This window comes from Taudactylus pleione, unplaced genomic scaffold (assembly GCF_031769625.1).
Source record: "Taudactylus pleione unplaced genomic scaffold, aTauple2 ptg000478l, whole genome shotgun sequence".
Taxonomy (NCBI): Eukaryota; Metazoa; Chordata; class Amphibia; order Anura; family Myobatrachidae; genus Taudactylus; species Taudactylus pleione.
In genome coordinates, this window is record NW_028284880.1 from 4,684,468 (window position 1) to 4,704,219 (window position 19,752).

The 19,752-nt window shown below is 45.1% G+C and overlaps 1 protein-coding gene across 1 annotated transcript in view; it reads left to right on the forward strand.

The window, feature by feature from the left end:
• The window catches only part of LOC148503040 (cyclic nucleotide-binding domain-containing protein 2-like), a 338,546-nt gene that overhangs the window by 65,060 nt on the left and 253,734 nt on the right, over positions 1-19,752 (forward strand). The window contains exon 6 of the mRNA XM_088449036.1: positions 3,727-3,818. Within this exon, the coding sequence (XP_088305162.1) occupies positions 3,727-3,818 (92 nt within the window). The remainder of the gene's footprint in view (positions 1-3,726; positions 3,819-19,752) is intronic.

The following is a 19,752-nucleotide window of genomic DNA, read 5'->3' on the forward strand; positions in this document are numbered from 1 at the left end:
AAGAGCAGCGAGTCAGAGGATCAACTGTCACACTGCACCTGCACTGACAGTTACTCCTCCAAGCACATTTTCATATGCCATGGTCTCCAATGCAGGTCTGCAGAGATCTCTGTTCTGCATTGATTTCTGTTCTGCAGTGATTTCTGAAACCAGAGTGATTTGGGAAGCTATACTGATTTCTGTCCTGTAAGTCACTCTGCTCCTGATATTCCCCATTCCAAACAATCAGAGTGAGCACTTCAACAGCTTTTTCATTCTGGCTTCTATTGTAAAAACAAACAAAATTATTTATACCTCAGTGTTGAGGTAGCAGTTTCTAAATATTCTATATAAATGGATAGATTAGATAGGTCCTTTTCAGGGCTAAAACCATGTTAGCTAACAGCGGGGTCCTTTTCAGGATCAATGGAATGGAGATTTAGTTGAGGACAATGTAAAAAATGCAGGCTGCCGATGTACTTCAGGGTCCAGTCTTCAACCTGGGCAATGCCGGGTATTCCAGCTAGTAGGGAATAAGCCCAGTCCAGAGTGAATTTGGGACAAAATAGCCCCGCCCCTGATCTGCCAAAACTCCACACTTTTGGTGGAAAACTTTGCACCTTTAGAGGCCCTGCGAATCATGACTCTCCTGCTAAATTCAGTACAGTTGAAAGACATACCCCAGGCTACTATAACTTGATAATGAGCATTGATGAAACTGTATCTCTCTTCCCTTTATCTCTCACCAAGTTTTAAAAAATCTCCCCTGGTGGCACGCAGGCCCAATAACGACAGACGTTGCTTCAGATTAGCAACGTTTCGGTGTTCAAGTAGTAACACTTTCATCAGGGTACACAGATAAAAATGTTAGCTTGCCTTTTGATTAGACCCATCACCATCATTCGGGTGTCCCATGGCGGGCAGACCGCAGAGACGTGCTGTGTCTTTGTGCTGGGGAAATTTGCCATCTCGTGGCAAATTTGTGAAATTTGCATATGGAAACAAAACATTTGTGACGTGTCTGTGGGCACAGAGGAAAACAGTTATACCGATAAAATATAAAGGAAATTGCAATTGGAGAACAGAGCAATACACAACCTAAATAGATCAGCAACTTCACAATTCAATAAATATATCAACTACAAAAAATATAGATAGATATTTAATTTGGAACTTAATTAGTCCAGAAAGCAGGCTTGTCCTAGGTTCCCTGTGTGGGGGAGAATAGTCAAATCTAGAGGGTATATTTACTAAAGTGAGAGTTTTTAGAATTGAAGATGTTGCCCATAGCAACCAATCAGATTCTAGCTATTATCTTCTAGAAGGTGCTAGATAGATGTTAAGTAGAATCTGATTGGTTGCTATAGGCAACATCTCCACTTCTAAAAGCTCTCATATACCCCCTGGAGAGTGAAAAAAGTTGAGAGAGATAAAGTACCAACCAATCAGCTCCTGTCATTTTACAGGTTGTGGTTATAAAAGGAAAGTTACATATGTGTCCTTTTACATCGTTGCCGCCAACATTTAGGAGCTGATTGGTTGGCACTTTATCTCTCTCCACTTTATTTCTCTCAAAGGTTTAGTACATAGACCCCTTTATCTCTCTCCACAGCTTAATACATCTCCCCCTCAAGCTGAAAAGGTTCACAGGACCTCGCTCCTCCTTTGGTCTATTATGCGATACCACAATTGAGACAAGTTATGAGAGGATTTCACAAAATGTCTTCCCACTGGCTGGTCACTGCTAATGGTCAGTAGTGTGGCTGTAATCATTGACCGGTGCAGTGCCAGCCTTTCACAGAAGGTTGGCTCCTTTTTGCCCACATAGAACCTGTAATTACTGCAGCCTGCTTTCTGGGCTCAATTATCTCCACCACATGCTCCTTATGTGCCATTAGACTCTCCAAATAACCCTTTATATGTGGTAAGACTCCTCCACATGACCGTCATAATCCATATATGAAAAATCCCCCCTTTCCATGTACTTTTGCTGCTGGAGCCCATGCATAGAGGTGGGGCAGCACGTTTTTCTCATCCTCCCCTCACTTGTGCGACTTTGACCTCTCCGCGTACTGCAGCGGAGGAGATCACACTATGGGCCTGACCCAGCAAGGACCGCAAAGGAGAGAACGCACGCACTTGGCCGATGTTTTTGCACTGCGCATGCGCGAACCAGCCAGTGCGTTAGGGTTATGGTATGCAGACTACACGCAGTGTGTACGCAGATCCTTCAGGTATTGATTGACAGGAAGTGCCGTTTGTGGGTGGTGGTCAGGCGAACGCAGGCGTTATAACTCCATTTTAGGGGCGTGCATAATTAAGGCAGTGCGGCGGCATACGCAGCCATACCGTAAACTGTACACAGGAAGCGGCCAAAATCCTGCAGCAGGTCAGATCAACCACTATTATGCTAATGGGTCCGATGGTTCTCGATGTCACCGATGTTTACGCTATCTTGCGTATTGATCAGGCTGTGAGTAAAGGGAGATGGGCGGCTTAATATGGGGCTGGGCATCTGCATCTTGTGCTGCAGTCTCCGTGTGTGTGCATTGATTAGCATATTCTCATAGCGGATGGGTACGTACGTTTGCTAGCGTGCGTTCCAGGCCCTATGTCACTTAAAAATGTTCCGCGTGCCGCATCTGGCGCGAGTCCCAGGGTTGCTGTCCCTTGGACTAGGTTTATTTATACAAACAATGTGCCCTCTATTACTTATGTTGGAGATGGGGGATGCACTATATAAAAAGTAAATAAGATGCATTTTTTTTGAAAAAAAAATAAAAATAAAAAAATAAATCCTGGTGTTAGCTAATGTTAAGGGAGGATTCACTTTTGTGAAAACTTTTTTTTTGAGCATCCTTCCAGCCTCCTAAGATAGGCACAGTACAAAATGCCCAGAAGACCATGTATTCTAACATGCGGGTTAGGGGCTTGTAAAGTGCTACACATTGGATCTTCAAACTCTTCAAACTGCAAGAAGATAAATGCCATGGTTAGGAGAGGGACGTCTTGAGAGGGGAAGGGGCCCATGCACAGTGCCCGAGTGGCCCCCCCCCAAGCCAGCTCATGTGTAATGTGAGCCAGTGTCTTCAACACACGCGGGTACCTTTGGGAAAATGTAATCCGCGCCATTTCTCCAATGATTTCTCTATTGTGCATGTCTCCAGAAAAATTAGGCCTGTGCCATTGTCCCAGAGATTTTTTCTGGGTTGGAAGCAGAAGTTTATTGAATGGGTGCCGTGTGCACCGCACAGCCTTCACTCATGATAAATACGCCACTAGGTAAGGATCGGAATACCGCATCCAATGTGTGGCAGTTCTATAACCCACTATATGGCTGCTTAATAAACTTCCCTCTATGTATTATTAGATTTTTTTTTTTTAAATGAAATCTTTGTAAGACCAACATCTTATTATAAAATCCTCAGAGCCAGAACAGTGTTTTCATATTTTTATTGATTAATGTTAGATAACCAGATGTTGAAGCGGTTCATTATTTGCAGTAAAATCAATTTACAATGATTTTGTTCCTTATTGATCATCCGAATGATATTTCGGTAACCTACAGTACAGTAACATATTTTAACTCCCATCACAATTTATTTGGCAGCAGGAGTTAGTTGCAAGGAGACTAAACCGTCCTGTAGTGCTAAAGCGTTCTCGTGCTCAAATGGATTCTTAAGTTGATGAATTGTGACAACGCAATATAATCTTTACATATGCATGAGGCCGTTTCTTCCCTTCCAGGCCATGCTGTCTCTGAGGATGACCGTGTCTTCTTTCGCTGGATATCCGGTTCATATACAGGAGAAAATAGCCAAAGTTGGCTGGTTTGAATGGTAGGTACAATGCACATGTTTATTGACCAGTTGTGATTGTGTCAGTTGGTGGGCACAACATCTTAACCTAGCGCTCAGTGTTAGAAAGCGTTGCCAGGGTCCACTGTCTGAGCTGTGCAGGGTTCCATTCTGAAGCTGAACTCATGAAAATCGCATGAAAAGTGCACAGAAACTGGGACAGAGTACATGGCCCGGGTACTGTGTGTGGGCACTTCCACCACTTTCCTTACTTTATGTAGAGACACGGGTGTCTGACACACTCAGGGATGAGACTAAACACATACAGTATGATGTATTCATTTTAACAGTGGGCATTGATGGCATTGCAACTTTCAACCACTTAACTGACGATTTTTCCAGCAAAACCGGTCAGAAATTGCCGGGTCCGCAGGAGAGTCCGGGGAGTCAGAGAAGATCCATTCTTCACATGTTTAGAACAAATTTTGCCTTCAAAAACACAGCGGGGCGGTGTGGTCGCACCTTGTCAGCTGAAGCACAGTTGGCTGCGTTCGCTTCCCATACGACCACGTAAGTTAGAGAGGTTAAAGGATACAGACAGATCTTGGGATTTTTAGCTGATTGCACATGCGTCGCCGTCTGTAGAGCGATTCTGAGTCACCAACACCTTGGCCACTTCTCAGACCGGGCTCGATGGGTGGCAATAGGGCAACAGCGTTGGGCGCGGCTACACACCCTTATCTCTGATATCTTAAATATAAATGTTGCACACACTATGGGGGGCATGGCTACGGTTCCCCGCAAATCCAGGCCCCTACAGAGACCCGGAACTGAGTAACCATTACCTGCTCCCTCCAGGCCACACCTCTCCACAGCCCTGGCGATGGGCTTGTAGACAGAGCGCCTGATTCAGAGCCGGACACTCTGACAGAGCGCTCGCTCTGAATCAGGGCCGGCCTTCTGGTTTTTTAGAGCTGCCTCCTGGCCGCTCACATAGCTGTGGGTGACCACCCACAGCTATAGCGAGCGGCCAGGAAAATGGTCGCGATGGTCAAGAAGACCATCGCGACCATCGGGCTTGCGACGAGACCCTTATGGTAGGGTCTCATTTCCGCAAGCCCCAGAGTGCTTTCGACTCTAACAGAGCCGAAAGCACTCCCACTGACATCACTTGTGATGTCAGTGGGGCCGGCCCCAGTCGGATCTTCTGCACCAAGATTGGGGCTGGTGCAAAAAATGCTGTTGGTAGTGATTTCGGCTGCTCTTGCAAGCAGTGGGCTGGTAGCGGTGTAGTCGCATAGATGGTCACTTAGACTGCCGGCGGATTTTCTTACAGGACTTGCAATCGATGGAAGCAGCCGGAATTGCGTACAAATCAGTAAAAGGGCCTTATTTTCCATTTCAGTGACGTCCTTTGTTCCATCATGCAGTAACGTAAGTGGTCAGTACTGTGCAACCCTGCTTTGTTTTGTCTATAATTATACATATACGCTACACCCTATTGCATCTGCAAAATGTATCAGATAAATACCTACTGTAAATTATATGGTCCCTGTCTTGTCTTGTCATAGTTGTTTTATTTCCCTGCCAATTGTAGTTTAACTGGGTTAGTTTTTGGTTTTGTTGTATTTGGCCCTCATTCAGCAGTGCATGTAGGTGCACTGCTGAATGCAGATCTCCGATAATCGGGAATCTGCGCAGGCGCCAGACCCGTACTACGCTTGTGCATAACGGGTCCTGCGTGATTGCACGCAGAGAGGCAGTAGACTGTCAGTGATGCACAGTATGCTGCCATTTGTTTCCCAAAAGAGAGGCGTGTCACCTACATTGGAGGGGTAGGCAAGAGGCCAGGATCTCCGTCGGCTGACAGAGATCTCCTCGCCTTTTTCCCTCATCTGCATTGGCTGGTTTGCATGACCCCATGGTCACTCAGCCGGCCAGTGATCATGCAGATGATCCGTTTCTCGGATCACTAATGTATGCAGGAAACGCGACGCCTCCTGTTGCATTAACATAATTGCAAGGACGGAATTGCGTGCAGCTTTGCAATTCCTTCCGCTACTCAATCACCCACCCCCCCTTGTTCCTTAAAAGTGATAAAAAAATTATAACAATAAAAAAGGTTAATGCCAGCCAAATATGTAGCCTAATTGAATTAATTATTATCAGTACCAACTCATCTCAAGAATATGCTAAAGAGGGTAAACTCGCTGTATATCACCAAGCATTGCATTTTATATCACCAAGCATTGAATTTTATATCACCAAGCATTGCATCTTCATCTTATATCACCAGCAGTGCGGTAGTGGTGTAAAATGATTAGAGGACACCTTTATATCTATATTTTTAAGTCTATACATATTTATTTATATTTCCAGGGCATAGGTTTATGGACAGGGGCGTTTTGAAACTGAAGGGGGTTTGTGTCGGTGGTCCCCCTCCCCCGCCTGTTGTCCCCCTCCCCCATGGAAGCTATTGCACAGACGCATGCACAGTATCTCTGGGAAAATGGCACTAGCCATAAGGTGCTGGCCCCAAATTTCAGAAGAAATAACCACAAAAATGTCACCGGCGGCAGCAAGGTAACTAAACTCCTTGAGTGTAGGGTGTGCAATTTGGGCCTCCGGCACACCCTGCGCCCGTTATAGATAGACCATTGTCTATGTAACGTAGAAGTCATATTTTCATGGCAAAATCCATTTGGAATGGGGAGGGGGTGGGTGACATTTTCTTGGTAATTCGATACATTATGAAAGACATGGAACAGTCCAGCAGGGAATTTCATGCAGGACGGTAACATATGAAACATATTTTTGCAATTTTAATATCCCCCCGAATTGTTCTACTACATCTTACAGCCACCGTTCCAAGTAATGGATAATGCAATTTGAGTTTAAAGTTAATATAAGTGTAACCCGCATCTGTAGCTCAGAGGTTTCATGGGTAAATACAAATATGTACCAAGGGATTCTTTTCACAGAGATTTCATTACAGGCCAGAGGTACGACACAGTGAAAGGAATGGGATGGAGGAAATACAACAGCTCTAACTACTGTAAGAAGAGATGGCGAGGAAATTAAATCTGGGCTTGCGATGAATGATGATAGAAAATCAGTTATTTCTTTAATGAACAATAGGCTGATAGGGAGCCCGACAGGGAATAAAAAGAGCCAGCAGAAAGAGAATAACATGAAATGATGCCTGAAATGGCTAAGTGCAGGGGGGATGGGGGATAAATGAATGGGGCCGCAGTTATTTTGTTACAAGTACTGATCCTGGGATTTGTAACATAAAGTCCACTTGCAGCTGCCACATCTTACACCTCATCTGCTGCGGCACTGCTGCTCGATTTCATAAGTACCAGAGCACCATCATTGTTATACGTGTGAGGCTGCAAGGACGCCCTCTTGTGGCAAAATAAGTAATAGGGATATATATATATATATATATATATATATATTATGATCACAGGACATGTGGCTTTGCAGTTATTGTGCTACTACAAGACCCAGCATGCCCTGCCAACCAAAGGCAACCTGTTGTACTCCAGCGGTTATGGAATCACAACCTGTAAGTATATTCAGCTAATTGCTGGACTACAAAGTCAAGAATTCCCTACTAGGACATGTAGCTCCCCAACAAAACAGCTTGTGTGGACTGAAGAATTGCTTTGTGGCATACACAAGAAGGGGGAGTGGTCACATAATGGAGGTGTGGCCACATGCCCACAGGGGCACGTTCAGCGAAATGGAAGTGCTGGGTGCCCCTGGCATGCTTCCCCTCCCCTAAACACAGTGACAGGAGCCAATTAACCTACCAGTATGTCTTTGGAGTGTGATTCTACTTAATATATTTTAATGCATGTTTATGCTGAGAAATAGCCAGTGGTAAGCCAGTGGGACATTACAAGAGAGGTGGTACGTATATAGAGGGAGTAGTCACCTGTGTGAGAGATTGGTGGCTGATAATTATACTTCTTAGGACCACGGTAAAGTACAGTATATTGCGGGTAGTGAAATCTCTGGCACCAAAAACAGAGATAAACCGTGAAGAACATTATAGGCAAGATGTAAGCAACAGACTATATGAACATCAGTGACAGACACCAATCTGTTATATTCTCTGACATCACTAATCTATAATAATATAATAAGAACTTTATTGACATCATCAATGCAAGAGATAGGTGTGGCACACTGTGCGTGGCCAGTAAGTGGTGGGGGGTGAGGTGCTCTGTGTCTGCGGTCACATGAATAGTATAGGCTATATAGCAGTCTGGGCACAGGGCACACAGTGACATTGGTATGAGAGGTGGGTGAATAGGATAGGTTACATAGCAGTCTGTGCACAGGGCACACAGTGACATTGGTGTGAGTGGTGGGTGAATAGGATGGGCTATATAGCAGTCTGTGCACAGGGCACACAGTGACATTGGTGTGAGAGGTGGGTGAATGGGATAGGTTACATAGCACTCTGTGCACAGGGCACACAGTGACATTGGTGTGAGAGGTGGGTGAATAGGAGAGGTTACATAGCAGTCTGTGCACAGGGCACACAGTGACATTGGTGTGAGTGGTGGGTGAATAGGATAGGCTACATAGCAGTCTGTGCACAGGGCACACAGTGATATTGGTGGAGAGGTGGGTGAATAGGAGGCTACATAGCTGTCTGTGACAGGGCACACAGTGACTGGTGTGAGAGGTGGGAGAATAGGATAGGTTACATAGCAGTCTGTGCACAGGGCACACAGTGACATTGGTGTGAGAGGTGGGTGAATAGGAGAGGTTACATAGCAGTCTGTGCACAGGGCACACAGTGACATTGGTGTGAGTGGTGGGTGAATAGGAGAGGTTACATAGCAGTCTGTGCACAGGGCACACAGTGACATTGGTGTGAGAGGTGGGTGAATAGGATAGGTTACATAGCAGTCTGTGCACAGGGCACACAGTGACATTGGTGTGAGTGGTGGGTGAATAGGAGAGGCTACATAGCAGTCTGTGCACAGGGCACACAGTGACATTGGTGTGAGTGGTGGGTGAATAGGTTAGGCTACACAGCAGTCTGTGCACAGGGCACACAGTGATATTGGTGGAGAGGTGGGTGAATAGGAGGCTACATAGCTGTCTGTGACAGGGCACACAGTGACTGGTGTGAGAGGTGGGAGAATAGGATAGGTTACATAGCAGTCTGTGCACAGGGCACACAGTGACATTGGTGTGAGTGGTGGGTGAATAGGTTAGGCTACACAGCAGTCTGTGCACAGGGCACACAGTGACATTGGTGTGAGTGGTGGGTGACATTACTGCTGCCACCAGTCTGTATAGCACTGCTGGTCACGTGGACCGCTCCCGCTACAGGGCCCCTATGCAAAGCAACACAGCTAGAACACCTCAAATAAAATAAATGTTGGCAGAAGCGATTTCATCATGGGTGAAGCCACGGGCAACAGCTAGTAACTGAATATAAAGCAGTGGTCTCCAACCTGTAGCTCGCGAGCTACTGGTAGTTCACCGTCTTAATTTTGGTAGCTCACCTAGCTGCAGTACTGCCGAGTCAACTAGGAGGAAGTGACCTCTGACGTGTACTCCCCCGTGGCATCAACGCCATGGGTGGAGCCACAGGGAAGTATGTCAGGTGATTGCCGCAGTGATTTTCAATCTTTTTCAACTTGAGAAACACTACACAAGATTTTAAAATTGCCAAGGCATGCTATCCGGCTATGCAGTGTGCGTGACCAATGAAAAAACATACGTTGGCCTCCTCAGGAATAAAACACACTACAGTACAAGTGCGCTGAGCTGACCGCCATGGCACAGTGGTTGAAGAACGCTGCTCTACAGCAATCACCTGCTGTGCTTCCCAGTGGTTCCACCCAGGGTGTCTACTCCTGCCCAGCCCTGCCAGAAAATCACACAGCAGACCTGCGTATATATTTTGCTCCTCTACTGCACGTAACCTCCTTGGAGGCGGTAATTAACAGTGAAATGTGCCTGTACTTAAATTTTATTTACAAACTACAACAATATCATTGTACTAATTAAATGGATTGTTGTTTTCTATGAACATTTTTTTTTTCATTTTCATTAAATTACCTTCAATTTTTCAGTTATTAGCCAGATTTTTTTTCCGACAATTTTAGCAGCTCTTAAGGAGGTTTAATTTTACAAAAGTAGCTCACACCTCACTGATATAAAGTGATGTAAATATTGACCAGATACAGTATTGATTTTTTATTACATATGTTTTTTTTTACAATAAATCATTTTTATACAGTAATTTTAGTATAATATTCCTATAATATGAAACCTAACACCATCTTCCAACAACATAATAGTTCTAAGTAAAATAAATAAACACTGGGCCTCTCCACATTCATAATACTGTATTTACTACTAGGGCCGGCGCTAGGCTTCCCTGTGCTCAGCCCCGTCCCGTGCTGCACTGCAGCGCTCCTTCCCTCCAGTGATGTGCGGTCTTGTGCAGCAGGTGAGGCAGAGCCTTTCTAGTCATACTTAGGTATACTCCAATTATAAGAAAAATTTAAAGAAAGTATTATAAATATCTTCTTTGTAATATTCTAATCAATTGTATAGTCAAAACTCTGGAGTAAGAAGTGTATGGCAGGTGATGCACTGCCTCCCTTGTCTACCTTTTCCGCACATCCTTGATCAAAACTCACCAAATTTCCAGCACTATATACTGCTGCTCCTTTGTATAATGCCCACATGTACCCTTGGGTTCATATATGTTTGTGTAAATCTGGCTTTGATACTAGCCAGTGCCTCCTCAGCCATTTACCTTACCGCACGTCACTGCTTCCCTCCACCTGAACGTTTACCCAAAAATGCCAGGTGGAGGGCAGGTTTTTTTTTGCTAGAACCGGCTGTGCGATGGTGAGTTCAAGCAGGGCTACACTCCGGGGCAACAGCCCTGCTAGCCCGTGCCTAGAACCGCCACTGTTTACTACACATAAAACGGAGGGTTTCCGAGTTACGCAGCCTGAAGCATGATTGGGTCACAATATTGCACCCATACTTTTAGGTAAATGATGCGATAAAGCAGTTATGTAGAAACTTGCTCTATGAATCCTATGAATTTGGGCGAGCTACAGATGGGCCCAGCTAGTTTGTTGCCCACAGAGCGACATTCAGGCTTCTGAGTCGTGCCATGTCAAGTTGCGTGATGGCTTTACTGTGGCATTCTACAACAAGAGAATCTACGGCATGCAATAGACCGCTTAACCGCTGGGTGGCGAGTGCTCCACTGATGAAATTTATACTACTGAACACCATACTGTAGAAGTGGATGGAGATCCCTGACAAAGTATTTGCATGTTGCATGTTCACACAACCAATCTTTTTAATAATTTCACAGAAGCTCGTAGAACGGGACGCTAATCAGTACACATACCGTGTTGCACAGTAGTATAACCGATACATTAACGCGACGCACGCACAGCTTTCATCCAGTCTCATTGAAAGCTGTGCATGCGTCTGACCCCTGTCTGAGCGCCTGAACCACAACAGGCTGTGGGTGCGTGACCCGTCTGAGCCCCCGACTCCGTGAGTGCGTCTGAAACCCGGCACGAGCTCCTGCACCCCATAACTGTATGTGTTTGTGCCATTGCAGGGTGCGGGGGAGTTGTGGAGCAATGTAGTGCCTTCAATACAGTACCGCAACATTATCGAACAGGAAATCATGTGGTCTTATTGAAAACTGAGGTTGCATTTAAGTCCCTGAACCCCACCAATCACATTGATCAATGCCCCTGGCTGTTTTGCATCAGACGCAGACTTGCATCTTATTACTGTATACAGTACTATAGTTGCGTGTGGTTGAGATGAGCGGGTCCGGTTCTCTGGGAACCAGACCCATCCGAATTTCAGGGAACTGGGGCGATCCGAGTCCCATCTTGGATCTCCCTGCCTGCCCCGGATCCCTCTTCAAGACAAAACCTTGCGATCCCGCTGTCGGATCGCGAGGCTTTTCATCGAGCGGGCTTAACGCTTATTGGCTGAGAGAGCCGTCTGTCACAGCTCTCAGCCAAACAGCGTTAAGCCCATTGAATATGGGCACAGGAAGTAGGAAGATGCTGTCCATCCCCCTTGCCTGACACCGCTGGCACCCCCCGCTGCCAACTTCACCGGCACCCCCTGCTGCCGACCCCCACTGGCAGCATCCCCCATTGCCGACATCCCGCTGCTGACACTGCCGGTACCCTGCATTGAGGTCACCACTAGCACCCATGCACTGCCGACACCATCAGGACCCCCACACTGAGGACACCGCTGACACTCCTGCTCTGCCGACACCACCGGTACCCTGCACTGAGGATACTGCCATCATCCCTGCACTCCGCATGTACTGAGGACAGCAACCCCACACTGTCGGCACTCCCACACTGAGGACACCACCGGCACCCCTGCACTGCCGACACTGTCAGCACACGTGCACTGAGGACACTGCTGGAACCCCCAATTTGAGGACACCGTACACTGAGGACACTGCCAGCACCCCTGCACTGCTGCCCCACATACTGAGGACACCGTCAGCGACCTCACACTGCAGACACTGCCGGCACTCCTACACTGAGGACATCACCGGCACCCCTGCACTGCCAACACTGTCAGCACCCTGCACTAAGGATACTGCCAGCACCCGCCCATTCCTGCCCCACTTATTGAGGATGCCGTCAGCAACCCCACACTGCCGCTACTGCCACACCAAGGGCATACTGTACAGTCGACACTGTCAGCACTCATGCACTGAGGAAACCGCTGGCAACCCCACTCTGCCGGCACTATGCACTCAGGACAATGCCAGGACCCCCACTCTGCTAACACTACCGGCACTTCCGCATTGAGGACACCACTGACACTCTCGCATTGAGGACACCGCCAGTGCCCCACACTGCCGACACTGCTGTTACAGTAAGTGCACTATTGGTGTATCCAACCCACACTGTATAACACACTGTATCTGTTTTGGAAGCTGAACTGCCACATGTTAGTGCCGCCTACTGTGTCACTTAGCTTAGTCAGCCAGCTAGCTTGATGCAACCTTTTTTCCCTAAACTAGATGAAAAAAAATCAATATTGTGAGGTGGTCAAAATTGATTGGAAATGACTGTAAATAAATATTATTGAGGTTAATAATACTGTAGGAACAAAATCAAGCTGTTTTTATGATATTTTTAGAAAAAATACAGATCCAAAAACAAAAAACAAAACACGAAAGGGCGGTTTTGGCAAAACCAAAACAAGAGGAGATACAGATCCAAAGCCAAAACATGGGGGTCGGTGCACATCTCTAGTTGAAACTGCAGTGTTCATTTTCAGTGAGACAAAAAATCCCAGCCTGTTTCAGAAACTCATACAATACATACTGTACTGTAGTTTATGTCCATACAGTAACTGGTGGCTGAACTACAAATACTGTATAAAGAAAATATATATTTTTTAAAAGTACAGGACTCGCACACATACTGTACTGTAATGTTTTAAAACTTTATTACACATTCTCTACAGCTCTGATTCCATGATGAAAACGCTCTACTATAGTGTACTGAATCACAGGTTCTGTCAGCCAATCATTCGGGTGGTGATACAGAAAATGCATTGGAAATCTGACGCATGTGCAGTGTAGTTTAGGAAAAGTGACATCTGGTGGACATAAAGTTGTATTACACGCTATTACTTTTTCCAGCGCCATGCTATGTTCCGTTGTGATCAATACTGAATCGCATGACTTAAGGCATACCGTCTGGTGTGAGATGCAGGACGCGCTACATGGCATATGGAGCAACAAACTAGCTGGGCCCATCTGTATAGTTCTACAGGAAAATAGGGGATAGCATGGAATGACTAAGGGAGCCCCTAATAATATCACTGTCATTTGTACAGCGCAACAGAACATACTGGTGCTATATCAATAAATGTTAATAAATTAATTAGATCTTAATAACTAATCCCATTCTTTAGCCAGAATAGACCTTTCATTAATTAATTCATTCATTCATTCATTCACTCATCCTGTTTTGCTTGTTATTCCACCATAAGTATAAATGGTCCTTAATCAGTATGTGCAATGCTGAATGCGGACTCCTGATAGTCAGGAATCTGCGCATGCACAGGACCCGTTCTGTGCATGTGCAGAATAGGCTCTTTGTGAAAGCACGCAGAGTGGCAGCAGTCAGTGATTGACAGTCTGCTGATCTTTGGGGAAAGGGAGGGGGCGGCAACAGTCTACATTTTTCACAGCAGAGGCATGTTGCTGCCGTTGGGGGGGGGGAAGAGACCAGGATCTCTGTCAGCTGATCTCCACTTGGTCCAATCAGGAGAAAAGTATAAGATAATAGAAGAAAAACATCAACGTTGAATACTCATTAACCTCTCACTATTGATAGTAATAAACAAATAAACAAAAAAAACAACACATTGACCATCGAAAGGAAACTATTGATGTTAATGATATATCGGTAACTGAATCCCATCCCTACCTCACTCCCTTCCTCCTCACTTTTACTGAGCCATAAGGAGATCCATCTTTGGAGTAACCATCGATAGATCACAAATTAAAAAAGACATACGGAATGCAGTAAAGTAATGGGCTTTTTTTTTTGCTGTACATGTGTTTGATTCTGTTTGTCATTATATAAAGAATTACCATTTGATGATAGCTTCTGCCTACATAGTGTATCTACTAAAAGGCAATGGGCCCTGATATGCAGAAAGAAAAGTTATAAGTCAGTACCACACTAAAATAAAGTAAAAAAAAAATAGTTTGTTTGACTGTTTTGTGTACAAGCAAACTAGTCACTTAAAGGCAGATTGCAGAGTCTGAAAAGCCAGAATGAATCAGCTAAAGAAGCAAAAAGCAAAGAGTGCTACTGTATAAAGAAGCTGGAAAATACTTCTAATGCTGAATTTACTTTCAATACAAACCCAGGCACAGTAATAAATGCTTGCCGTATTGACTCAAGAGCTAAAAGGCATATGACAAATGATAAGAATTTATTTACTGTGTTAGAGCAAAGTAATTGAGAAAGAATAGCTGCAGCTAATGGTCATTTTATGGTCTCAAAAGGAATAGGAGAAGGTTATATTTACTGTCCAGTCTCTCAAACAGCTCCAAATATGGATCTTACATACTGTAGTTACCTCCAGGAAAACATTGGATATAAATGATGTGACTCACTCCGAAGGTAAAGTTTACAAATTTAGAGCAATGTTAGTGGCACAAATATAGTGAAGATTACGATGCCACTTTTGCACCAGTTGCTAAACAGAGTACTTTCAGAAGCTTATATCAAATTAATCAGCACAGTCTGCTTGTGCATCCTAGTTGTTGCATTGCGACTTAGACACATTTTCTGCAAATATAGACGCCCAGCGCTAGCGGAGTAGCACGGGACCTGGCGACTCACACCAGGCAAGTCTGTCTGTGTGGCATATTGATGCTAGATGTATGATGACACATCTGTACATGCAGATGTCATCGTTGTCCAGCTGCTGATAAAGTTAGTTAAAAAAGAAGGTAGCCAGGGGGTGTGTTTATCTACACTCTTATATAGAAGGCGTTCCTTCACAGTGCAGGTAGCACCAGATTGCTCTGTTCGGTGGATATAAATAGTCTCCATTTGCATATTTACATCAGGCTGTAATTTTATAACAAATTAGCAAATTATTGAGGTTGACTGGAAATCAGTATAAAAGGAGAGTGCATACAGTGCTGTGCAGGAACGTTTCTTTTATCCTGGAAATCAGTATAATGGATTCAACATTATCAGTTTATTTTTTATTTTATATGCCCGCAATTCAACCTTTAATAAACTATCAAGAGGTTTCTTCAAAGATAAAATTAAAATAAATCAGGCTTTGGAAGCTCACAGGCATCCTTTTTAAGTATACCTCTAATGAAAGATTGTTTCATAAAACTATGTAAAATTAATGTAAATCATTGGGACCAGCGCACTTCCCTTAAGAATGTCTTCAGAAATATAAAGAGTTTCAAGTATAAGTTGTTTTGGGTAGTTATGCAGTATAGCAATAGTCTTTTTTAAGTAATTTGTAGATCAGGGTCAACATAGGCTGAGAGGCTGATTCAATTTACCCTGAGTTGGCTGAATACCGCTTAACTTGAGTTAAATACCTGCGTGGTGTCTATTTGCTATTCATTTAGAAATCGGTGTTCAGTTAGCACAGGTATCAATGGGAGTAAACACAGATTTTAGCTTGTACTGTAGTTCCAGACTAGAAGAAAAGTAGGGACAAATAATAACTTTATGGCAAAAAAGTCAGGACACTGGAGCTCATTCAGACCCACTCGCCATGCTGCGCTCTCTTGCAGCCGTCAGGGGGCGGATATGCAAATTCCACGATCGCACGGCCAGGCTTAAGGACGCCCTCTATGTCTTAGAGAGAGATGGCAGAGTGATCGCACGCTGGTGTAATGACGGGCACTTTTCATTCTAAGCACACGTCATCTCCAGGAAGTGTATGATTAATCAGTAACATCGAGAGCCATCGGAGCAGCTCGCAGCCCTTGAGGTAGACCCTACCCCGCCGCAAGCACTGCGATGACTTCAGGCTGAAATACAACCAGGTGACGTATACAAAGATGCTTCCATGCTGCGAATTATGCACTCACAAAGAACGCCGTTTTGACGGTCAGACACACCTGCGTTCATTCATCCACTCCCCCGTATTCCTGGACCTTCCCATGTTACCACCCACAAACGGCACTATCTGTCCCTCAAGTAGTGCTCAGTATTTGTGTTACGAGCGCACAATTCTCGATCGCAGTGACTGTTTCGCGCACGCGCAGTGCGACTTATACGTATGCGCAGTTTGTAACAATCGGCTGGCTGTGAGCGATCGCAGCCTAGCGAACGTGTCTGAATCGGGCCCACAGTTCAATACCCCGGGGACACCCCTCCTAATGAATAATAATGTATGTAGAGGTTTTTAAATATGAAAATATAGATAAGAAAGACGTCGTTTTTTTTTCAGGTGACATATATGTGGACAGCTTTATGTAAAATTATGTGGAATAGGTATGTAGAGGTGTAAATGATGTGGGACATGTATGTTGGGTGTTGTATGGATTTGAAAAGGGTTTAGTGATGTAGGACATGTATGTTGGGAGTTGTATTGAATGGAGGATCCCTCCCATTGTTCCCTGTGGTGCACAGATCATAAACACAGAAGTCTCTCTATCACAAAGGACAACTCTTATTGGTAAAGCTGTCCTTTGTGCATTTCTATGTACATATTAAAGCCGGTTTCTACCCAATAAGTATGAACTGCATCGGCATTGCGATGCTTAGTACATCCATACCTATAATGTCAGCCAGCCCCAGCCATGGCAGCTCACGGCATAGGGCAGAAATCTTTGTAAATAAATCAAGCCCCCAAAAATGTGTTCCTCCCCCAGGGCAAATCAGCCCGGTGCCAGTAGCCAGGGGCGGATTGGGTCGCCGGGATGCCGGGCCAGTTCCCGCTGGGCCAGTGCCTTTGGTGGCCAGCAGCCGCTCAGCCTACCCTTCTCTAACTGGACCCCTTCCCCGGGCTTGTGCTGCCGCGATCAGGGCTTCAGCTGCCGGCGGCCGCTCAGCCCATAGGGTAGGGCAGCTGCACAGCTTATGTGAAGCGCCTGGCAGAACCTGAAGCATAGTAGAAAAAAAAATGTCCGACTGAGCCTTTGCTCCGCCTCCAGCCCCTCCGAAGCCCGCCTCCAGCCTCCCATAGATGTCACACCACACCAGGCAGGCAGCAGATGCCAGCGCTCAGCGAACTGCCCATTATTGCTGTCATTATTGTGTGCTGGGCAGCAGGTAGGATAACAAGGAATATTAATATATAACATCAAAGTAAGTTTATATACTGTATGTGATTTATATGAGACATGTATAACATATATATATATATATATATATACATATATTGTATGTATATATATATATATATATATATATATACAGTATATATACACACCGTGTGTAGATATATATATCTATATATATATATATATATATACATATACAGTATATATATATTTCTATATACACTGTATGTGTGTGTACTGTGTATATATATATATATATATATATATATATAACATACTGTACCACCAGTAAAAGCTGTTAGGGGTGCCGGTCAACACAGGATTTTATATATAACCCACCCTAGCCCCAGGCCCCCTAGACATACAGTACCACTCAGCCCTGGGACATACACCCACCGCCAACCCCCCACCATCTCCCTCCTTTGGCCCATGTACACTGCTCACACTATTTTTTTTCTTGTGTAGGCCAATGTGTTTTGCACTAAAAGTGTACTAGAAATATGTTGGGTGGTTATAGAGGGTTGGCTATAAAGACACTGAATTGCTCATATTGGCCTAGCAGAGGCCTGGTGAAAGTTCTAATGGTGCAACCCATGGTGGCGTCAAAAGATGCACAAAGCGTATTTGCAGGGTCTGTAGAAATTTGGAAAACACGGATGTACACCAGAAAGGCAATTGAAGCGCCATTAGCCTAAAGACGCAACTGCAGCAAAAGATGCAAGGACAGCTGCAACTGTGTCCAACTCAGAATCGGGCCCTATGAGGAGGGATCCTGCCCCCTCGACAGACCCCGTCCCCTCGACAGACCCCACCCCCTCAGCAGACCCCACCCCCATTAGGGCTGCTTCTATAATTTTCCCGGGCTGGTTTTCCATCCCAATCCGCCCCTGCCAGTAGCCATGATTCTCTTTTTTGTTTATCTGCCTACTGCCTATTTTTCAATTAGTGAAGACAACTGTTACCTAAAAGAATGTGTCAGGTTGACATCTCTGATACAGTATGAGTATAGGATGAGGCCGAGGGCGGAATGTAAAAGGGTTTGCGGGTGCGAGTTTGACTAACAAGTGATTGCATGCGAGTTAAACTGCAGGTAAACTCCCACCTTGTAATGTGAGTTTCATTACAAGGTGTGAGTTTGACAGAAGCATGCACAGATCAGCGAGAACCGTGCATGCTTCTGTGGGTAAAAGCTATTAGTGGGGTCCACCCCCTAAAAGCACAACCAGCTCTGGGCTGTGTGATCCGGTCCTGGTTGTGAAAATATGGGGGGGAAATGATGAAGGGGTCCCCCGTATTTTCAACAACCAGCACCAGGCTCTTACTGCAGCCATGGGACCTGTTTCACAGGGTCCCCCGGCTAAAGCATTCAGCACCCCATACTAGTCAGCCCTAATGGGATCCCTGGGGAGGTGGGGTCCCCTCCGATAAAGGGGTCCTCCTCTCCAGGGAACCTCAAGCTGGGGCTGATAGCCCAGGGCTATCCCTGGCACCCATGGGCTGTATATATATATATGTATGGGAACCGAGTAGAACCGAGCCTGCACATCCCTAATGTATATATATATATATATATACTGTATATATAATCAGATGTCCTGACTCGCCCTAACCGCTGGAACTAGAAACATGAAAATCGGGCAGTATATTCCTCCCATAATGCATAGATGTAGCCACGCTCATCCACTCATCCTTCCCGCAATGCGTACCCATCTTGGCATGGATGCCGCAACTAGTGTGCCCGCATCTATGACACATACGTGCTTATGCATGCGCACGCCATAGACTTCTACGGAGTGAAGGCCGGCGTGCAGCTAGTCGCAGCCCGGCTGATGCTTTGCTATGTCAACGTTGAGTGTGGCTACATCTGTGTCAATTACAGAGGTGAGGTAGTGGAATGTGCTGGTACATACAGTAGGTGAGAGAGGGTAATGTCTTCATATAGCAGTGAGGGTGGGGATGCATTACTATAGAGTTGAAGGTTGAATGTGTTATTGAAGTGGTCAGATGGAAATGGAAACAGTAAATATCTAAGGTCTACCCGGGTGAAACCGCGTACATCAGCTGGGATAACTTTAATATTGCCATTCTCAAATCTTAAACATTAAAATAAAAAAGACTGACTTTTTTTTT